Below are 14,791 nucleotides of genomic sequence, written 5' to 3' on the forward strand. Positions count from 1 at the left end.
ATGAATGCCCCTTACCCGCTGGCCGCCTGCGGTAGCCCAGGTAACTTCATATTGTAGGTACCTGGAGACGGGACTGCGTACCATTTGGACGGGATGCATCGAACCGCATGATCCATCCAGCCATCTGAGACCCCGCGGAGGTACCCACCTCAGAGTCTCTATTGACAGGTACCTCTACCTCTAGGCAGTCTCGCCGGTACAGAGGTACCTACGGATAGAGTAGGTAGATACCTACCTCATACACGAGATTGCACCTTGATGGGTAACCTACCTCACCTAGAGGTACCTAGAGGTAAGGTTCACTTTCTACACTGAAAGGTTTCCCTCGCAAAGAAGGGCAGACCGCTGGGTGAACGCTGCGCTTTATCGGACAGGCCCCCGCACCTTCACTCCAGGCACCCGACCTCATTGAACAGCGACAGCCAGGACACGGGCGTGTTGCGCAAGCTTGGCGCCATCCCGTCATCCATATCATACCCCTGCCCAGTCACTATCACGGGCTTCCCCAGTGTTCGTCACTTGACGTTGGGTGTCGGTGGCAGCCTCATTCTGCAAGTGCTGCTTGTGTCGTTCGTGTCACGGGCATCTGTTTGGTAGTATACCTACTGTAGTGTGCTCTATTCTCGACTTATCCGATCAAATTTCATCCTTTTCTCTCTTTGTTCCATCGCACAACCGTCAAACAAAATCACCCCTTAGCACCGATCGAGTTCAACCCTATCGCGACCGCCAGTGCAAGCGACGAAGACATACCCCACCCTACCTTTCACCTGCTCCCCCCCATAACCATTTAGCAACCTACACAAACGCCTTTACAATCAGGAGGGCTTCCAATAGTCCAAGTCGCCATCAACCTCCCCGTCCATCGACTTACCTGCGACAACACCTTTATTTTGTATCGATTCGACGGATTTCAAGATGAACTTCCTCAGATCAACTGCGGCCACCCTGCTCGACAAGTACACGCCTGTCAGCCATACCTCGACATTCCGCAACACAGGACAGATCACGCCAGAAGAGTTCGTGGCCGCCGGCGACTACCTCACCTTCAAGTTTCCTTCGTGGTCATGGGCCGATGCCGATTCACCTAGCAAGCGCCTCCCATTTCTGCCACCCGGAAAGCAGTTTCTCGTTACACGACATGTTCCCTGTCATCGACGCTTGAACGATGACTTTGCTGGCGATGCGGGCCATGAGGAGGCCCTCGTGGAGGGCAACAAGGGTGGTGCCGACGATGACGGCTGGTTGCGGACCGGCAGCATGACCAGCTCACAGCCCCTCAGGGTACGAGAGGTACGCACCGTCGATGATGCCGGCAACGTTGGCGATAGAGAGGTTGTGGATGAGGACGACATTCCGGACATGGAAGACGACGATGACGACGAGGCTATCATCCGGGCTGAGGGCGATAACTCGAACAGGCAAGATAACATCTCCACGTCCCCAGCAGTTATGAGGCACCACTTGAACGTATGCTGACTTGACCGCCTCTTACCTACAGTGGGAAGCGCACCTACACCCTCTACATTACCTACGCCAACGCCTACAAGTGCCCACGCATGTACATGTCAGGCTATCTCTCCAATGGGCAACCGCTCCCCCCTCATCTGATGATGGAGGATATCGTCGGCGACTACAAGGATAAGACAGTAACACTCGAAGACTTTCCTTTCTTCTCTCACAGCGTCAAGATGGCCAGTGTGCACCCCTGCCGTCACGCCTCCGTCATGAAGACGTTGCTGGATCGGGCTGATGCCGCTCTCAAGCTCCGCCGTGAGAAGATGAAAGCCGGCCAGGGTTCGGGAAGCGAACAGGGAATGGAGGGTCTTGTGGATGAGATCAACAAGTTGGACGTCAGCGGGGCGCATGCGAATGCCGTCGAGGCTGCTCCCGGCGAAGATGCCGAGTGGGAGGAGGTTCCACATGACGTCGCCGACCAGGAGGTGGCCATTCGTGTGGATCAATACCTGGTGGTCTTTTTGAAGGTTTGTCTATCAGCTGTTTACCCGGATACAGTGCTGTGCACATGCTGATATTTTCTCTCATAGTTCATTGCCAGCGTTACCCCCGGAATCGAGCACGACTTTACCATGGGTGTTTAAGTCAGACCGCAGCATACATCGTGTCATTGACCTTGTTCGACATTAACTGGGGCCCCTGGCGCATTTTCTTTTTTGTTAACCTCTTCAACGCGGGCAGGTTTGGGGTTGGGTAATGGGGGCATTATGGGATATGGAGTACTACGGAATTGATAATTTGGCTGGCTGGTTCAAGAGGAACAACAATACTCAATCCTGGAAGTCGCTGTTGACGGAATTAGAACAAACACTAATGTTTTTGACAACAGAAGTACAGGGCTTCTTCATTAGTACTATATCTATGCATGACTCAAGTGTATCCTTCAACATCCCAAGGCGGTTAACAACCGCCCGGCTAGCTCAATCGGTAGAGCGTGAGACTCTTAATCTCAAGGTTGTGGGTTCGACCCCCACGTCGGGCTCAATTCCCGATGTCCTGGGTTACCAGGACACCACGAATTCTTTTTTTCTTTCCATTTTTTTTCTGTTTTTCCGATTTTCAGCCACATGTTGGATGCTGGGACCAGAAGTGGATTGTCCCTTTTTGAGATACTCCAAGACTTGCCCGTGTTCCATCAGAACCGGTCCTGTTCGCATGCAACAGAAAAATGGCGTCGGGTTTTGTAAACAGCCATATGATTCAGTTTAAAACTGCTTGAGCTGGTCCAAAGTTCATCAAACCAGAACCTTGTGTATGCTTACAACGCCTGGTGTTATCAAGACCTCCCTGTAACAAGCCGCTATCATTTGGCTGGCTGTCCCTACATCGTCCATCTCCCACATCCTCTCTGCATCATCAGCTTTCCTTCGTCCCACACCACTGCCATTTCATTCTCAATCACTCCCCTCCGCACCCTCCCCTTCATCCTCCCCTTCATCCTCCTCCTCACTAACCTCCTCTCCCCTCTCCCTCGCCTCCCTCCTCAACCTCTCTGCCCTCGCTTTCTTCTTCTCCAACAGCTTTGCCAGCCTCTTCGCCGCATTGAATACCCCGTTCGTCCCACTCCCACAAGCCGCACAGCTCGGATCTTTCCGGTACCTTTTCAGCGCACATGCCTCGCAGAAATAATGCCCGCAGCGTGTGACGACGGGGGAATTCGAATAGGGACCGCGGCAGATAATGCACGCAAAGGGGATGTTTTCTAGGAGAGCTTCTTCGGCTGCGTCGGCGTCTTCTTCTTCTTCAGCAGTGTTCTTGGGTTTGTTACGGCGGTCGGCACTGGCGACGACGGTGCCCTGGAGGTTCTTTTTGCCCTTGGTCACGTTCTCCCATTCCTTGTCGAGTTGCCACCCGTGTGCGTAGTCTTCGCGAGCGTGGAGGAATTTGCAGTTGTCGCCGAAACCGCAGAAGCCGGTTTGTTTGTAGCTGTTTTGGGGCATTGGTTAGCTTGGGTTGCAGCTAAGAAGTTGTGATCACACAATTCGGAAAAGAAGGGGGAGGGAAAGGCGGAAAACACTACTCACTCCTTACAAACATCGGGCGCCATATCAGTAATAGTAATCGTCCTGATATTACTCGGCGCCTTGATCGGCCCAACCTTGCGATTCGGTGCGTTCGGATTCTTTTGTATGTAACTCGCCTGGTTCGCCAGGCCTCTATATGTCCCGTCCGGTTCTCGTTCCGAGTTCTGGACGGCATCATCCTCTCCTCCCACCTTCTTCTTGGTCTTCATCATGGTCCGCGTCCTCCCCAACAGATTGCCCACCGACAAATCCTCCTTCTCGTTGTCCTCGTCGAACCAGTTGCTCCCCTTCGTAGCATCCTGCTTTGTTGCGTCCAGCCTTAACGCAGCGTCCCGGTCGGCTTCGTAGATGGTGTTGCTCCGAATCTGCTCCTCTTTTGTCACCCCACTGTTAGTACTGGCGTTGTGGTCTCTCGACGAGGCCATTACGGCTGCGCTGTGGTGGTTCTTTTTCCTCCGCTTGATGCGCTGGCCTGTTGCTTCGTCCTCGGAGGACTCGAAGTCGGAGGAGTCGTCATCGCTGTCTTTTGCTGCAGGTGGAGGAGAGGCTGGACGTTTGCGCAGGTTTGCTTTGCCCTTTGCGCCGCGCTTCTTGAAGATTGCGACTGGAGCAATGGGGGCGGTTGGGGTCGCTGTTGTGGGTTCGGGTGCTGTTGGTGCTGTTGGTGGTTGCTCGGTGTCCGCCATTGTGAAGTCCAGGTGACGGTATGGGAAAGGATAACAAGTCCGCTGAATTTGACGGCTTTTGGGGGTGATCAGGAATCGTGAAGCTGGTTGCTTGAGGCGGACGGAAGGGTTCGTATGACTTGAGTGCGGGATCGTAGTCGAGGCGAGACGCGACGGAAGGGTAAAGTGGTGAACGACCTCATCCATCATCTGCCCGATAAGAACCTTCGATATCGCCAATCGCTACCGTGGATATGTCATATTCAACAGAAGCTCCCAGACCGAAACAGACCGCATGCAGCTGACAAATCCTTGGCACAAACTTGCCCCATCTTTCAGCTGGATTTCAACCAATTAAGGCTTGACTCCGTCGCAAAGCAGATGCTAACATACTGGGCACGTGCTTCTTTTAACTCGACCTAACAAACCCCCATACATGTGATACCCGTTTGTAGTATTGGATCGATAGGTGTACTCTATGGATTACCTACATCACCTCGTAAGGTATCCCCATTTTACCTCTCATTTTGGTTTCGCCTGACACTTTTAAATGTCACCAACCCAAGCAGATATGGTACTTTCCTGGGTATCTACCCTTCTGAGCCTCTGCAAGAAAAATGCTGCTTAGACGGTATAATGTGTTTTGTTAGGTCTACCTATGTTTGAACTTGTATTAACACAACCACACAGATGCAGGAGGACAAGAGTGCGTGTAGTCAAAATGTCTTGCTATTAAATACTGCGTTCCAGCTATCGCTCGCACCAGCGTACCTCAACTTATTCCACTAAACTTCCCCCCAAACCCCCATCTCCTTCCCATTCCCCCATCTCCTTGGGAAGCCAGAAAAACAGTAACGCAGACAATTTTTTCCTTTGCAGTCCTCCTCTTTCCGCGACTCTTTCTTTTCCACATCCAGTTTCATCCCTTCAAGCAATTTGTCGAAGAGTAGCAGAAGTCCACGGCTTCTGAACGAAAGAAACGCCCGCAAACCCAAGAACCTAAGCCAATCCAAACATGAATAGATAAGAGACAGCGAGGAAGCTGAAGAAAGCCCGAGTTTGGTAGTACAAGGTGCAGCGACTTGCAGAAAACTCACGAGGGCACCATGCAATGATGGGTCACAAGGGGTCTCTGGACAGAAGCGCAGGCTAAACAAGTAAGAAAACAGTGGATGAAGTGATCATCAACGTCATGATAAATTCCGTAGTGTATGGTCGGTTGTGTTCTGTCAAAAGTAGAATGGTGGCTGAAGCGATCGACAAGAAGAAAATGTCGCCAAATAAAGTGGCAATCTGATTTGTGATTTGGTAACAGTAACCCTTCGGCTAGAGACTATCCGACGAAACTGGAGTTTGTAAAACTGTTCATGCCGCAGATCGTAGGGTTTCAGCCCGTGATGGTGTAGTACTAGGTCCTCTTGAAGGTCCCCTCGAAGACCCTCTGTGTGTATGGTGATGGTGATGGTGTGTACGGTGATTGTGGCCGCGCTTAGAACCACTAGTCAACGTGCCAACATCATGTTTCCCTATGTAAATGTTAGCATACCATACCACGGAAACGTCCTGATAACATAACGTGAGACTACTTACCATCACAACAAGCTCTGACGTTCTCAAGGCGGTCGGCTTCTCGGTCTTGCTGTTCAATCATTTGTCTCACATCCTCAGCGCTGTCCTCGACTTCACTCTGTTCGTAGATGCCGTGAGATGTGTCTCGACCAGAAACGCTCCTGGTGCCTCTCATGCTGCCAAATTTGCTCTCCTTCCAATAGCCACTGATCCGACTAAGAGTGCCGACAGATGGGCGATTCTGGGCGCTTTGCCTGTTGGGCGTAAGGGTCGGAATATTCATTGACATGTCAAGGGCCGGCGAGTCAACACGAAGCGACCTGGAGTTGTAGGACGACAGCGAAGGTGCGCCACGGGAGCCACTTGGCGCTTGCCTCGAGTATTGAGGGTTGAAATCGTTGATGTCATCTCGCGTGATATGCCCGGCTATTTCCTCTGCGTCTGCGTGGCCGTGTTCGTTGGTCCGAAGGAGCAAATAAGAGAGTGCATTGAACCATGTTTCGTGCCGCTGCCCCGTTGTACAGGTAATTTTGACTGACCTGCCGGGCGAGATGATCACCAGACTCTTGCGGTGCAAACCAGGAGGCATAGGATTATCATCCGTCACAACCCGTACAGCCTCGATAGGAACGCTCTTCGCCCTCAATTCGCTGCGACCCGCAGCTGAGGGGTCACGATCACTCCAATACAAGGTTCGTGTGTAAGGATGAACCCAGAAATATCTGCGATGCCGGTTGTCGGACATCTCTCCACGGCCAGCCTTGCGAGTATACTTCCACAGATATTCACCGATCATGGTCTGGGTAATAGCCTGGATCATGCGAGGGTCGGTACCCGTGCCGAACCCATGTGGATCAAAGTCGCCGTTTTGTTGCATCTGGAACCGCGTGTCCATTTCAGAAACAAAAGAGGAGACCGATGACTTGCGGCTATGCTGCGTCAAGCGAGACGGTGAATGAACACCGGAAGCCATGGTTCCATGTGCGGAACCAGCTCTGTCCATGGCACGGGGTGTGGGCGTGCCATGGCCAGACACGTAAGACATGGGAGACATGGGACGTGTATCGCCATTGGGAGTTCGCGGTCGTAATCCCTGACTTTGATTCCTGAGCGCAGAGGCCGATAATAATGGCGGCCCCATGAGACCAGTCATTGGTTGGTTGCCACTTGAGGAGCCAGTTCTGGCAGCTTCAATGGCTTCCTTGTGGTTAGAAGGTAGGGGTGGAACATCGGTTATGAAAGCCCTGCTACTAGCAGAGCTATTTGGTCTCCTAACGGTCGTTGTTCCTTCGTTAACAGCAGTACTGTAATCCGCCATCTTGCCCTTTGAAGAAACGATGCTTTCAGGGATCTCCTGGAAACTCCGGTGCCTCCTGATAGTCGAGAGACTGCCGGTACTCAAAGACGACTCTGACCTCTCCAATTCACGAGTGTGGGACTGATGAGTTCCTGACATCAAAAGCATGTCAATAGCCTCCGAGGTCAATGCTGTTTGCACTTCCTGGTCCACAGTAGCCAATTGTACCTTCTGCTGTGAGTCGGCCTTTTGCTCGGGAGTAGACCGCGAGAGGCCTCCCTCGACAGGTGCGTCAGTTTGTGAGTCATTGGGTATAATGAAAGCATTTCTCTTCGGACTGCGATTCAAGGGAGGCTCGATAGCCAGTGACTGCCAGTCAGCAAAAGCCATTGATGGAGGAAGGCTGAGAGCAGGCTCCAGGGCGAGAGGCTCGATCTCTTGCGCCAGCATTTCTGAAACAGAGAGTGTCGGCGGCAGAGTAGCGGGAACATTCTCTGGTTCGACATCCAATAGCTGGATTTGTGAAACGGACATAGCAGGGGGTGGTGTCAATGGTCTTTCCTCGGGCTCAATGTCATTCGCCTGTATCGACGAGAGTGAGAGCGCCGGTAGAGGGGCGATGGGTCGTTCAACTGGCTTGATATCGCTCGCCTTGATTGAAGAGATGGAGAGCGGTGGCAAGGGAGTAGCTGGCAGCTCGACAGGTTGGATGTCACTCGCCTGAACTGATGAGATAGACAGTGGCGGCAAAGGAGCCGGCAGTTCTTCGACAGGCTCAATGTCACTCGCTTGGACTGAGGAGACCGACAAGGGAGGCAGAGGAGCAGGTGGTTCTTCGACAGGCTCAATGTCACTCGCTTGGACTGAGGAGATTGACAAGGGAGGCAGAGGAGCAGGTGGTTCTTCGACAGGCTCAATGTCACTCGCTTGGACTGAGGAGACCGACAGTGTTGGCATGGGAGCGATCGGTTCCTCGATAGGCTCAATATCGTTCGTTTGGAGCGAGGAGATCGACAACGTCGGCAAAGGAGTGGGTGCTTCCTCAACGGGCTCAATGGCGCTTGCCTGGACTGAAGATACCGACAATGCTGGCAAGGGAACAGGCGGGAGCTCAACGGGCTCGAAGTCGTGTGACCGGATAGACGAAACAGCAAGAGCCGGTGACGGTTCTTCTGGTTCCTGACGGGGCTCCAAAACTTCTGCCTTGATAGGCGAGAGTGACAACGGCGCCGGCAAGGGCGCAGGCTCGACTCGTGGTTCCATATCCTCTGATACAATCGACGAGAAGCCGAGGGTGACAGGCAGAGCCTTCTCTTTGATTTCCTTCGGTGCCTCCACCACTGTGACCACAGTAGGTGCTTCCACTGGTATTTCAACGGGTTCAACTTGTTCCGAGAGAACATGCGAAAAGGCAAGGTCAACAGTTGCTGACACATTAGCATCCGGCTTAATGTCCTGGGCAAGGATGGTTGGTATGCTGAGTGTTGGCGGCGGGCGGACCTCGGGCTCTGGATCAGCGCGAGGCTCGACTTGCTCGGAAACAAGGCCCGATACGCTGAGGGGAATCGGTTCAGGTGCGGGTGGCTCTGGCTCGAGGACCGGCTCAATGTGCTCTGAAATGAAAGACGCGACAGTCAGAGGCGCTGATTCGGGAACAGGTTCCAGAACAGGCTCAATGTGTTCAGAAACACATTGCGAGAAGGTGAGCGGTGCTGGTTCTGGCACAAATTCCAAGACCGGTTCGACGTCCTCACAAACGAGCTTGGACAAGATGAGGGGTACTGGCTCAGGTTCGGGTTCCGAAACAGGTACAATATCCTCGGTAACGAGGCCTGAAAGACCAAGGGGAAGTGGTTCAGGCTCTGGCTCCTGTACAGGTTCAACATCCTCTGAAACGAGAGTTGACATTGTAAGCGGTGCCGGTTCAGGAACAGGGTCCAAGAAAGGCTCGATGTTTGTCGAAACGATCGAGGTCACATTCAGTACTACAGGTGTTGGCTCAATGTCCTCGGATTGAACAACAGAAATGCTCAGCAACTGCACGGCAGTGGTTTGAATGTCATGTTGCACGCCGGCATCGCTATAGGATACGGCCGGTACGGGCTGTGCGAAAACAGCCCGTCCCTGCTCGTCCCCGAGCATTCGAGTGGAAGCAGGTGACCCGTTAGGTCCAACGACCGATTCCATGGAAATAGGTCGCTTGATATTGGTGGCACTTCTATCACCTTCTTGGGCGGACACCGTCGATGAAGGCGTACCGGGGGTGTTGACCAAAGATCTGAAATCAACTGGGTCGGTCACCATTCCGCTATCAACCATCACAGCCCTTGGCAGGCGTGGAACTCTGGGGGGCGGTGTAACTGGGCGGTTCTGGCTAGCAACGGACCGGATGCTTCTTCGACCTGGCGTAGCGGCGCCCACGGATGATTCATCATCGCTACCAAACTCATTGAGCTCGGCAAACAAGCTTTGACCTTGTTGCGGGGACTCGGATGTGTTGTTGAAGAAGCTTCCAGGGCTGCTATGCATGCCTGGATCGACACTATGCTGTCGTGACCGTCTGTTGGAAGCAAGAGTAGCACGGCTGATGCCTCTCCGCAACCTCTGGGCTGGCTGGGCTGATGGAGTCATCATCCGAGGGTCATTAGAAGCGGGATATTCATCGTCTGCTGACGTCGAAGCGGTACTGTCAAAGGAGTACCGGTGGATTGGATCATCCAAAGGCATCATTGAAGGGCGCTTGAGGCGGCCAGCACCAGTGGAAGCTTCAGTCTCTGTTTGCGCGTCGGAGTCATCATCCGAGAATTCCTCGGCCCCGGTCTGGAAATCTTCTGTTTCCGTGGCACGCTCTGCTGCAGTCTCGAAGGCCGCATCGCTAGTTTCGTTCGCTGTTTCGAAGTGGTCGCTGCTAGATTCCGCAATAGGGATGAAGCTGCGAACGGGACGCAAGTTCGGGCCGGTAGTCGCCACAGTACGAGGGGATGGAGCTTCACTCTGGTCTTCCCACTCCGGATCCTCTGGGCTAGGGGGCGCAACGGGCAATACCTCGGTCTTGGTCGAGCGGTTAAGGCCCAGCTGACCCAATCTCGGCTTCTTAAATTCTCTGGACTCCATTTTCCGATTCTTGCGACCGTGAGGTGGGCCATCAGGTCCGGTCCTCAGCTTCTCAACCTCATCACGGGCATCCTGAAGCATGCGCTTCAGTTCGAGCTTCTCGGTTTTCTCGCGATGAATGTTGGTCCTGAGGGTCTGAATTGTGCGATGGGCATGGGCGAGAGAGGTCTTCAAGGTTTCAGACTCGAGTCCAGAGTGTCTGGGGGTTAATTTGACCGGCGACGGTGGTGGTGAATGCTCTGGTGTGCCGCTATCAACCGCCATCTGGTAGTCGTCGTCGCTGCTGCCATGACGAGATTCGCGCTCCAGTGCTCGTCCACGCTCTTGGGCGAATGCCCTTGCAAGCTCTTGGTTTTGTTGAGTCAACTCGTCGACCTTCTTTTGCAGCGCCAAGCGCTCACTCTCTGCTAGAGCAGCGTTTCGTCGGCTGGTGCCCAGCTCAATTTCGAGGCTCTTGATGGTGGCAGCATGCTTCTCATCTTGTTTGGATTGATTATGCTTGAGCTCCTCAAGCTCTCGCTGAGTCGAGTTCTTTTCGGCTTGGACGATGTTGAGCGTCTGTTGAAGTTTTTTCTCGCGATCCGCACCCTCCCGTTGTGCAGCCAAAAGTTCGTGAATCTGCGTCTCAAGATTCCAGTTTTCATCCTTATATCGGCTCTCACTTTCATCCAAAGCCCGCATGCGTTGTTGAAGGCCTTCTGCCTCAAGTTCTAACCGAGATCTCTCGACCTTGAGGTTCTTGAGCTCTCCTTCCTTTTCGGCAAGCAGAGCTTGCAGGTTCCGGACCTGAGCAATCAACGATGTGCTAATTTCGGCAGCAAATTCGATATCGTGGATGCGGTTCGCGGGCTGATTGCGTGATCTCCGATTCGGCATACTGACCTTGGAAGGAGATGACGAGGCGAGACTCTCGAATTTGGACGGGCTGGCAGAGCGATGCTACAAACCATTAGCCTAAGTTACAACCTACGGAAACAAGGTCTCTTTACCCTTGAGCCCCTCTCTTCTAGTGAGAAGAGAGACGGAGAAGCCTGAGCCGGGTCATTACTGGGAACTCGCTGTTTGGGCAGGAAAGCACGCGCGCTTTCTCTGGCAACCTCGTTGTACTCCCTTTCAATCTCAGCCAGTTTCTGGCGCAAATCGGGGTCTATCTCGGATTCGGATTGTAGCTGTTCCACCTCTCGTAGTCGCTCGGCAAGTTCTCGTTGCTGTTGTACCAAGGCGGTGCCCAATTTGCCAGCCTCCTCCATTCTTCGCTCCGTATCTTGAAGGTGAGCCTTGAGAGCTCGTTTAACTTGCTCGGCAGAGGCCCCATGGTCGAGCGAGAAGAGTTGGGAGTCAAAAGTGGAATGTCGCGCGTTGTTTTGTCCCGGTGGGCTCAGAAAGGGATCGTGCAGGTCGCTGGCGGTCACGACCGCGACCTGGTCGTCGGGTGCCAAAGAGTTGGCCATTCTTCTCGAAGCCATCGTACAGGCAGGCCTCAATTACTTCTTGATGGGATGCAGTATCCCAACCGCAAGGGCGGTTCGACTTTCGTTTTGTATCGTATCCGAAATGCACTGGATGCAGTCTTTCCTAGGATGTCGGCAGCCCAATGCTCGTACTGATGTGATTCGGAGTATGAAAGGCAGACCCGGCTGCCTGCGGAATGCTATTAAAGAACAGTCGGCTCTGGTTGTAAAGAAACAAGGGGGAAAGAGACAACAGTAAAGAGTGACGGCGCCGAAAAGACGGACAACAGTAAGGAGTGACAAAAAAGAAGTTGATTAGGAAATATCGGATAGCAGTAGGTCGGGCGGCAAGCACAAACAAATGTTATGGCGAGCCGGTAGGGTGTTGAAAAGATCGGAGCAATCAAGTTTGGTTGATGTCCGGATGGTCGGTCTCGGTCGGTTGGGATTCACGCGACAGGTGCAAGTAGGGACCTCGAACGTCCTGGGGAAGGGAGGGATGTGGTTGTATCGGATATTGAAATTGTCCCCTTTGATACAGCAGCATGAATGCCGTTCGATGGATCCCAGCGGAAAATTGGATGTTGGTCGGTTGGTAACCTGAGAGAGCTGACTTGGCCCAACTGCGTCAACAAAGCTGTCCGCAAATAGGATATCTCGGCCGGTCGCACGCTGCCTGCTTGCTTGGGATTGGGAGTGATGAAGGAGGGGGACGAAGTGGAAGCGAGCAACGATTGAATTTGACACGCCGAGGCTGGCAAATCACACATCGATCCACGCCTGCACAACAACACTTGATGGAGAGCTGACACCAGGTGCAGCGACCTGTGCACAGCACTGCGCAACACGTAGTGCCTTGCCTCTAGACAGCTCTAACAGCCAACTATGCACATGTGCGTACGCCCACTCACGGCAGTGCAAATGCAAAGGGAAGCGAAGGGAGTGTGGACTGTGGGAGGAATTGGAGTGTGTGATGATCGACTGGGCTGTTGGAGTGCTGCGGTTGCGCACCTTGCAGTGTACCTATATCTTGCGCTTCTTGGGCGGTATCCGTCTTGTCCCTTTGCCACGCGCGCGCGCGCTCTTTTCCCTCACGTTTATGTTTTTTTCTTTTCTTTTTTTGCGTCCAAGTAAGCACGAACACGGTGTGATGGCCGGGGATTGGCCTGGCTCTGGCGGAGAGAATCGGTCGGGGCGCGGTCGGGCGAGTTGGAGTTTGCAGCCCTCCACCGACACGGTCGGCAGCCGGACGGTTTAATTAGGTAAGATGGAGAGAAGCCCCTTGAGACGGAAATCCCGTCGGAGCGGAGACGGAAGAGATATGATAGGAGATGGAGACAATGAAAAGGGAAAAAAAAAGAGGGAAATTGGACCCAGCAGCGCGCAAGACTGTTCGGCTTGCTGGCTGTCACAGAGGCCCTCACTGGTGGTCGTAACTCAAATGATGCGAAGGACGGGACGAACTCGCAGTTCAACAGTTTGTGGTGCAAGGGAAGTCCGAGTCGACAAGATGGAAGGGGGGGGAGGGGGGGAAACGGGGGAGAGCCCGCTGCCGTGGTGCAGTGCGCCTGCCCTGTCGTCGGGGCGTGCCTGTGTGCCTGGGCCTGATCGCTGAATGGCGCTGCAGTCGGGTGTGCCTGGCGGCTTCCACTTCCACTGGGCTTCCAATCCACTTCCCTTTCCACACTGGTCAGGTTGGATCGCGCGACTGGCGGAGTCCTTGAATAACTGTAGGGCCCACTTGTCCAATAAGTGCACAGTGCCATGTACAGTTTCGTTTACATGTACCTATGTACTTTAAGTTCCGACCGTCACTGCGGTTCAGTTGTCTCCTGAGAGCCTGCTCCCAGGGAGGCGCTCTCACTACTGTAGGTGCCAGTCAGTGCTAAGGTTGTGGCACCGACTGTCGACCGTGATTCCGCGTGAGTCTAAATGGAAAGCAGTTTGTCCAGGGCCAGTGGAACGGCGGGCAGTCAAACCAATACTCACAAAATCCACGATCTCCACCTCTCGACACCACATTGGCTCATGTACTGATCAGCCAGCGGGCATGGAAGGCCAGGAAGGGGTGCTATGTAAAGGTACACACTACTATGCCGCAGATCGGCCAGGAATGAGAAGGGGAGAGGACTAACTACTGAGAAGTTAAAGAGCCGGAAATAATGGAAATGAGGGAGGGACGACTATAGCAGTCCATGGCCGGTGGGAGTCTCGGAGTGCAACACCGGAAACATCTCACGAGCACGAATTGAGGTTGCTGCTGGACGCTACTATACTACACTACTGCACCGTCAGCTCTCTCCGGGTTTGGGGGGTTTCATCCCCGCGTCAAATCATGGCTTGTCGCCGTCGTCTCGCACGAGGCTACCACGGCAGTCCTCCCTCCCTTTCTAACCGGCTTGGGGAACTGAACTTGACACCCGACCTCTCGGACCAGTGCCGTTGCTGCGTCTCCTTTGCCAAGGCGCGAATGCAGGGGAACGAGTCAAACGATGTGCGCGGTGCAGCTCGCTAATCGCTTCCCTACATACTCTACAGAATATTCACCTGTACACCAGGTAGATATTCTGGGTATGGTTCTGTCCTACGATACACCGCCTCACATTTCGTGGGGTTATTGCGACCTTCCACCACCTCAGGGAACCAATCCGCCAGATCATCTTATCATCGACTCGATGGGATCTTTGTCAAAACCGCGGTCCTTCCACGACATGCGTGTGACGTAACGCTGCTATAGTATGGGCTTTATTGTGACTTGACCAAAGGCGGACACCCTGCTCGTCACAACAAGCCAATACGAATAGCTCATCATCAACTCAGACTCTTCGGTCCAAAAAAAAGAAAGTAAGAGGCAAAGCGAGAGCCCGTAGGCACTTAGGCATTATCACAAAGAAAGAAAAAAAAGAAAGGAAAAAAAAAAAATACATACCAAGCTACCACCAACCCGTTCCATTTCTTTTCACTGCTTTCCTCATCATCTTTCTTGTCTTTCTTCTGATCCTCAACGTCCATTGTTACAACGGCGGGATAGACATCACCAACACTTTCCACAGTACACCATGATTTAGAGGCCACAACAGCGAGCAAGGTCTGCTGACCTGGCGCTCGCCTGGCAACCCCTATTTAGCTACATCCACTCGTCAACTTAACTGG

General features: G+C 53.3%; 3 protein-coding genes and 1 non-coding gene across 4 annotated transcripts; 2 read left to right on the plus strand and 2 right to left on the minus strand.

The window, feature by feature from the left end:
• The first annotated feature begins 358 nt into the window (after positions 1-358).
• Positions 359-2,432, plus strand: NCU01955 (autophagocytosis protein Aut1). The gene is made up of 3 exons (XM_959146.2): positions 359-1,421; positions 1,502-1,985; positions 2,049-2,432. Exons 1-3 carry the CDS (start codon positions 919-921, stop codon positions 2,100-2,102), a joined length of 1,041 nt encoding a protein of 346 aa, XP_964239.2. The 5' UTR covers positions 359-918; the 3' UTR covers positions 2,103-2,432.
• On the plus strand, positions 2,428-2,500 carry NCU15016. The gene has a single exon. It is a non-coding gene; the product is annotated as a tRNA-Lys (tRNA).
• Positions 2,501-2,641: 141 nt separating this feature from the next.
• On the minus strand, positions 2,642-4,413 carry NCU01954 (pre-mRNA-splicing factor cwc-24). The gene is made up of 2 exons (XM_959145.2): positions 3,543-4,413; positions 2,642-3,444 (listed from the first exon to the last, which is right to left on the minus strand). Exons 1-2 carry the CDS (start codon positions 4,226-4,228, stop codon positions 2,913-2,915), a joined length of 1,218 nt encoding a protein of 405 aa, XP_964238.1. The 5' UTR covers positions 4,229-4,413; the 3' UTR covers positions 2,642-2,912.
• A 480-nt stretch (positions 4,414-4,893) lies between these two features.
• Positions 4,894-13,129, minus strand: eat-3 (encodes anonymous transcript-3). The gene is made up of 4 exons (XM_959144.3): positions 12,650-13,129; positions 11,177-12,247; positions 5,798-11,126; positions 4,894-5,733 (listed from the first exon to the last, which is right to left on the minus strand). The coding sequence occupies exons 2-4, from the start codon at positions 11,651-11,653 to the stop codon at positions 5,573-5,575; spliced, it is 5,967 nt and encodes a 1,988-aa protein (XP_964237.3). The 5' UTR covers positions 11,654-12,247; positions 12,650-13,129; the 3' UTR covers positions 4,894-5,572.
• Between the last annotated feature and the right edge of the window lie 1,662 nt (positions 13,130-14,791).

Source organism: Neurospora crassa, linkage group I (assembly GCF_000182925.2).
Source record: "Neurospora crassa OR74A linkage group I, whole genome shotgun sequence".
NCBI classification, from domain to species: Eukaryota; Fungi; Ascomycota; class Sordariomycetes; order Sordariales; family Sordariaceae; genus Neurospora; species Neurospora crassa.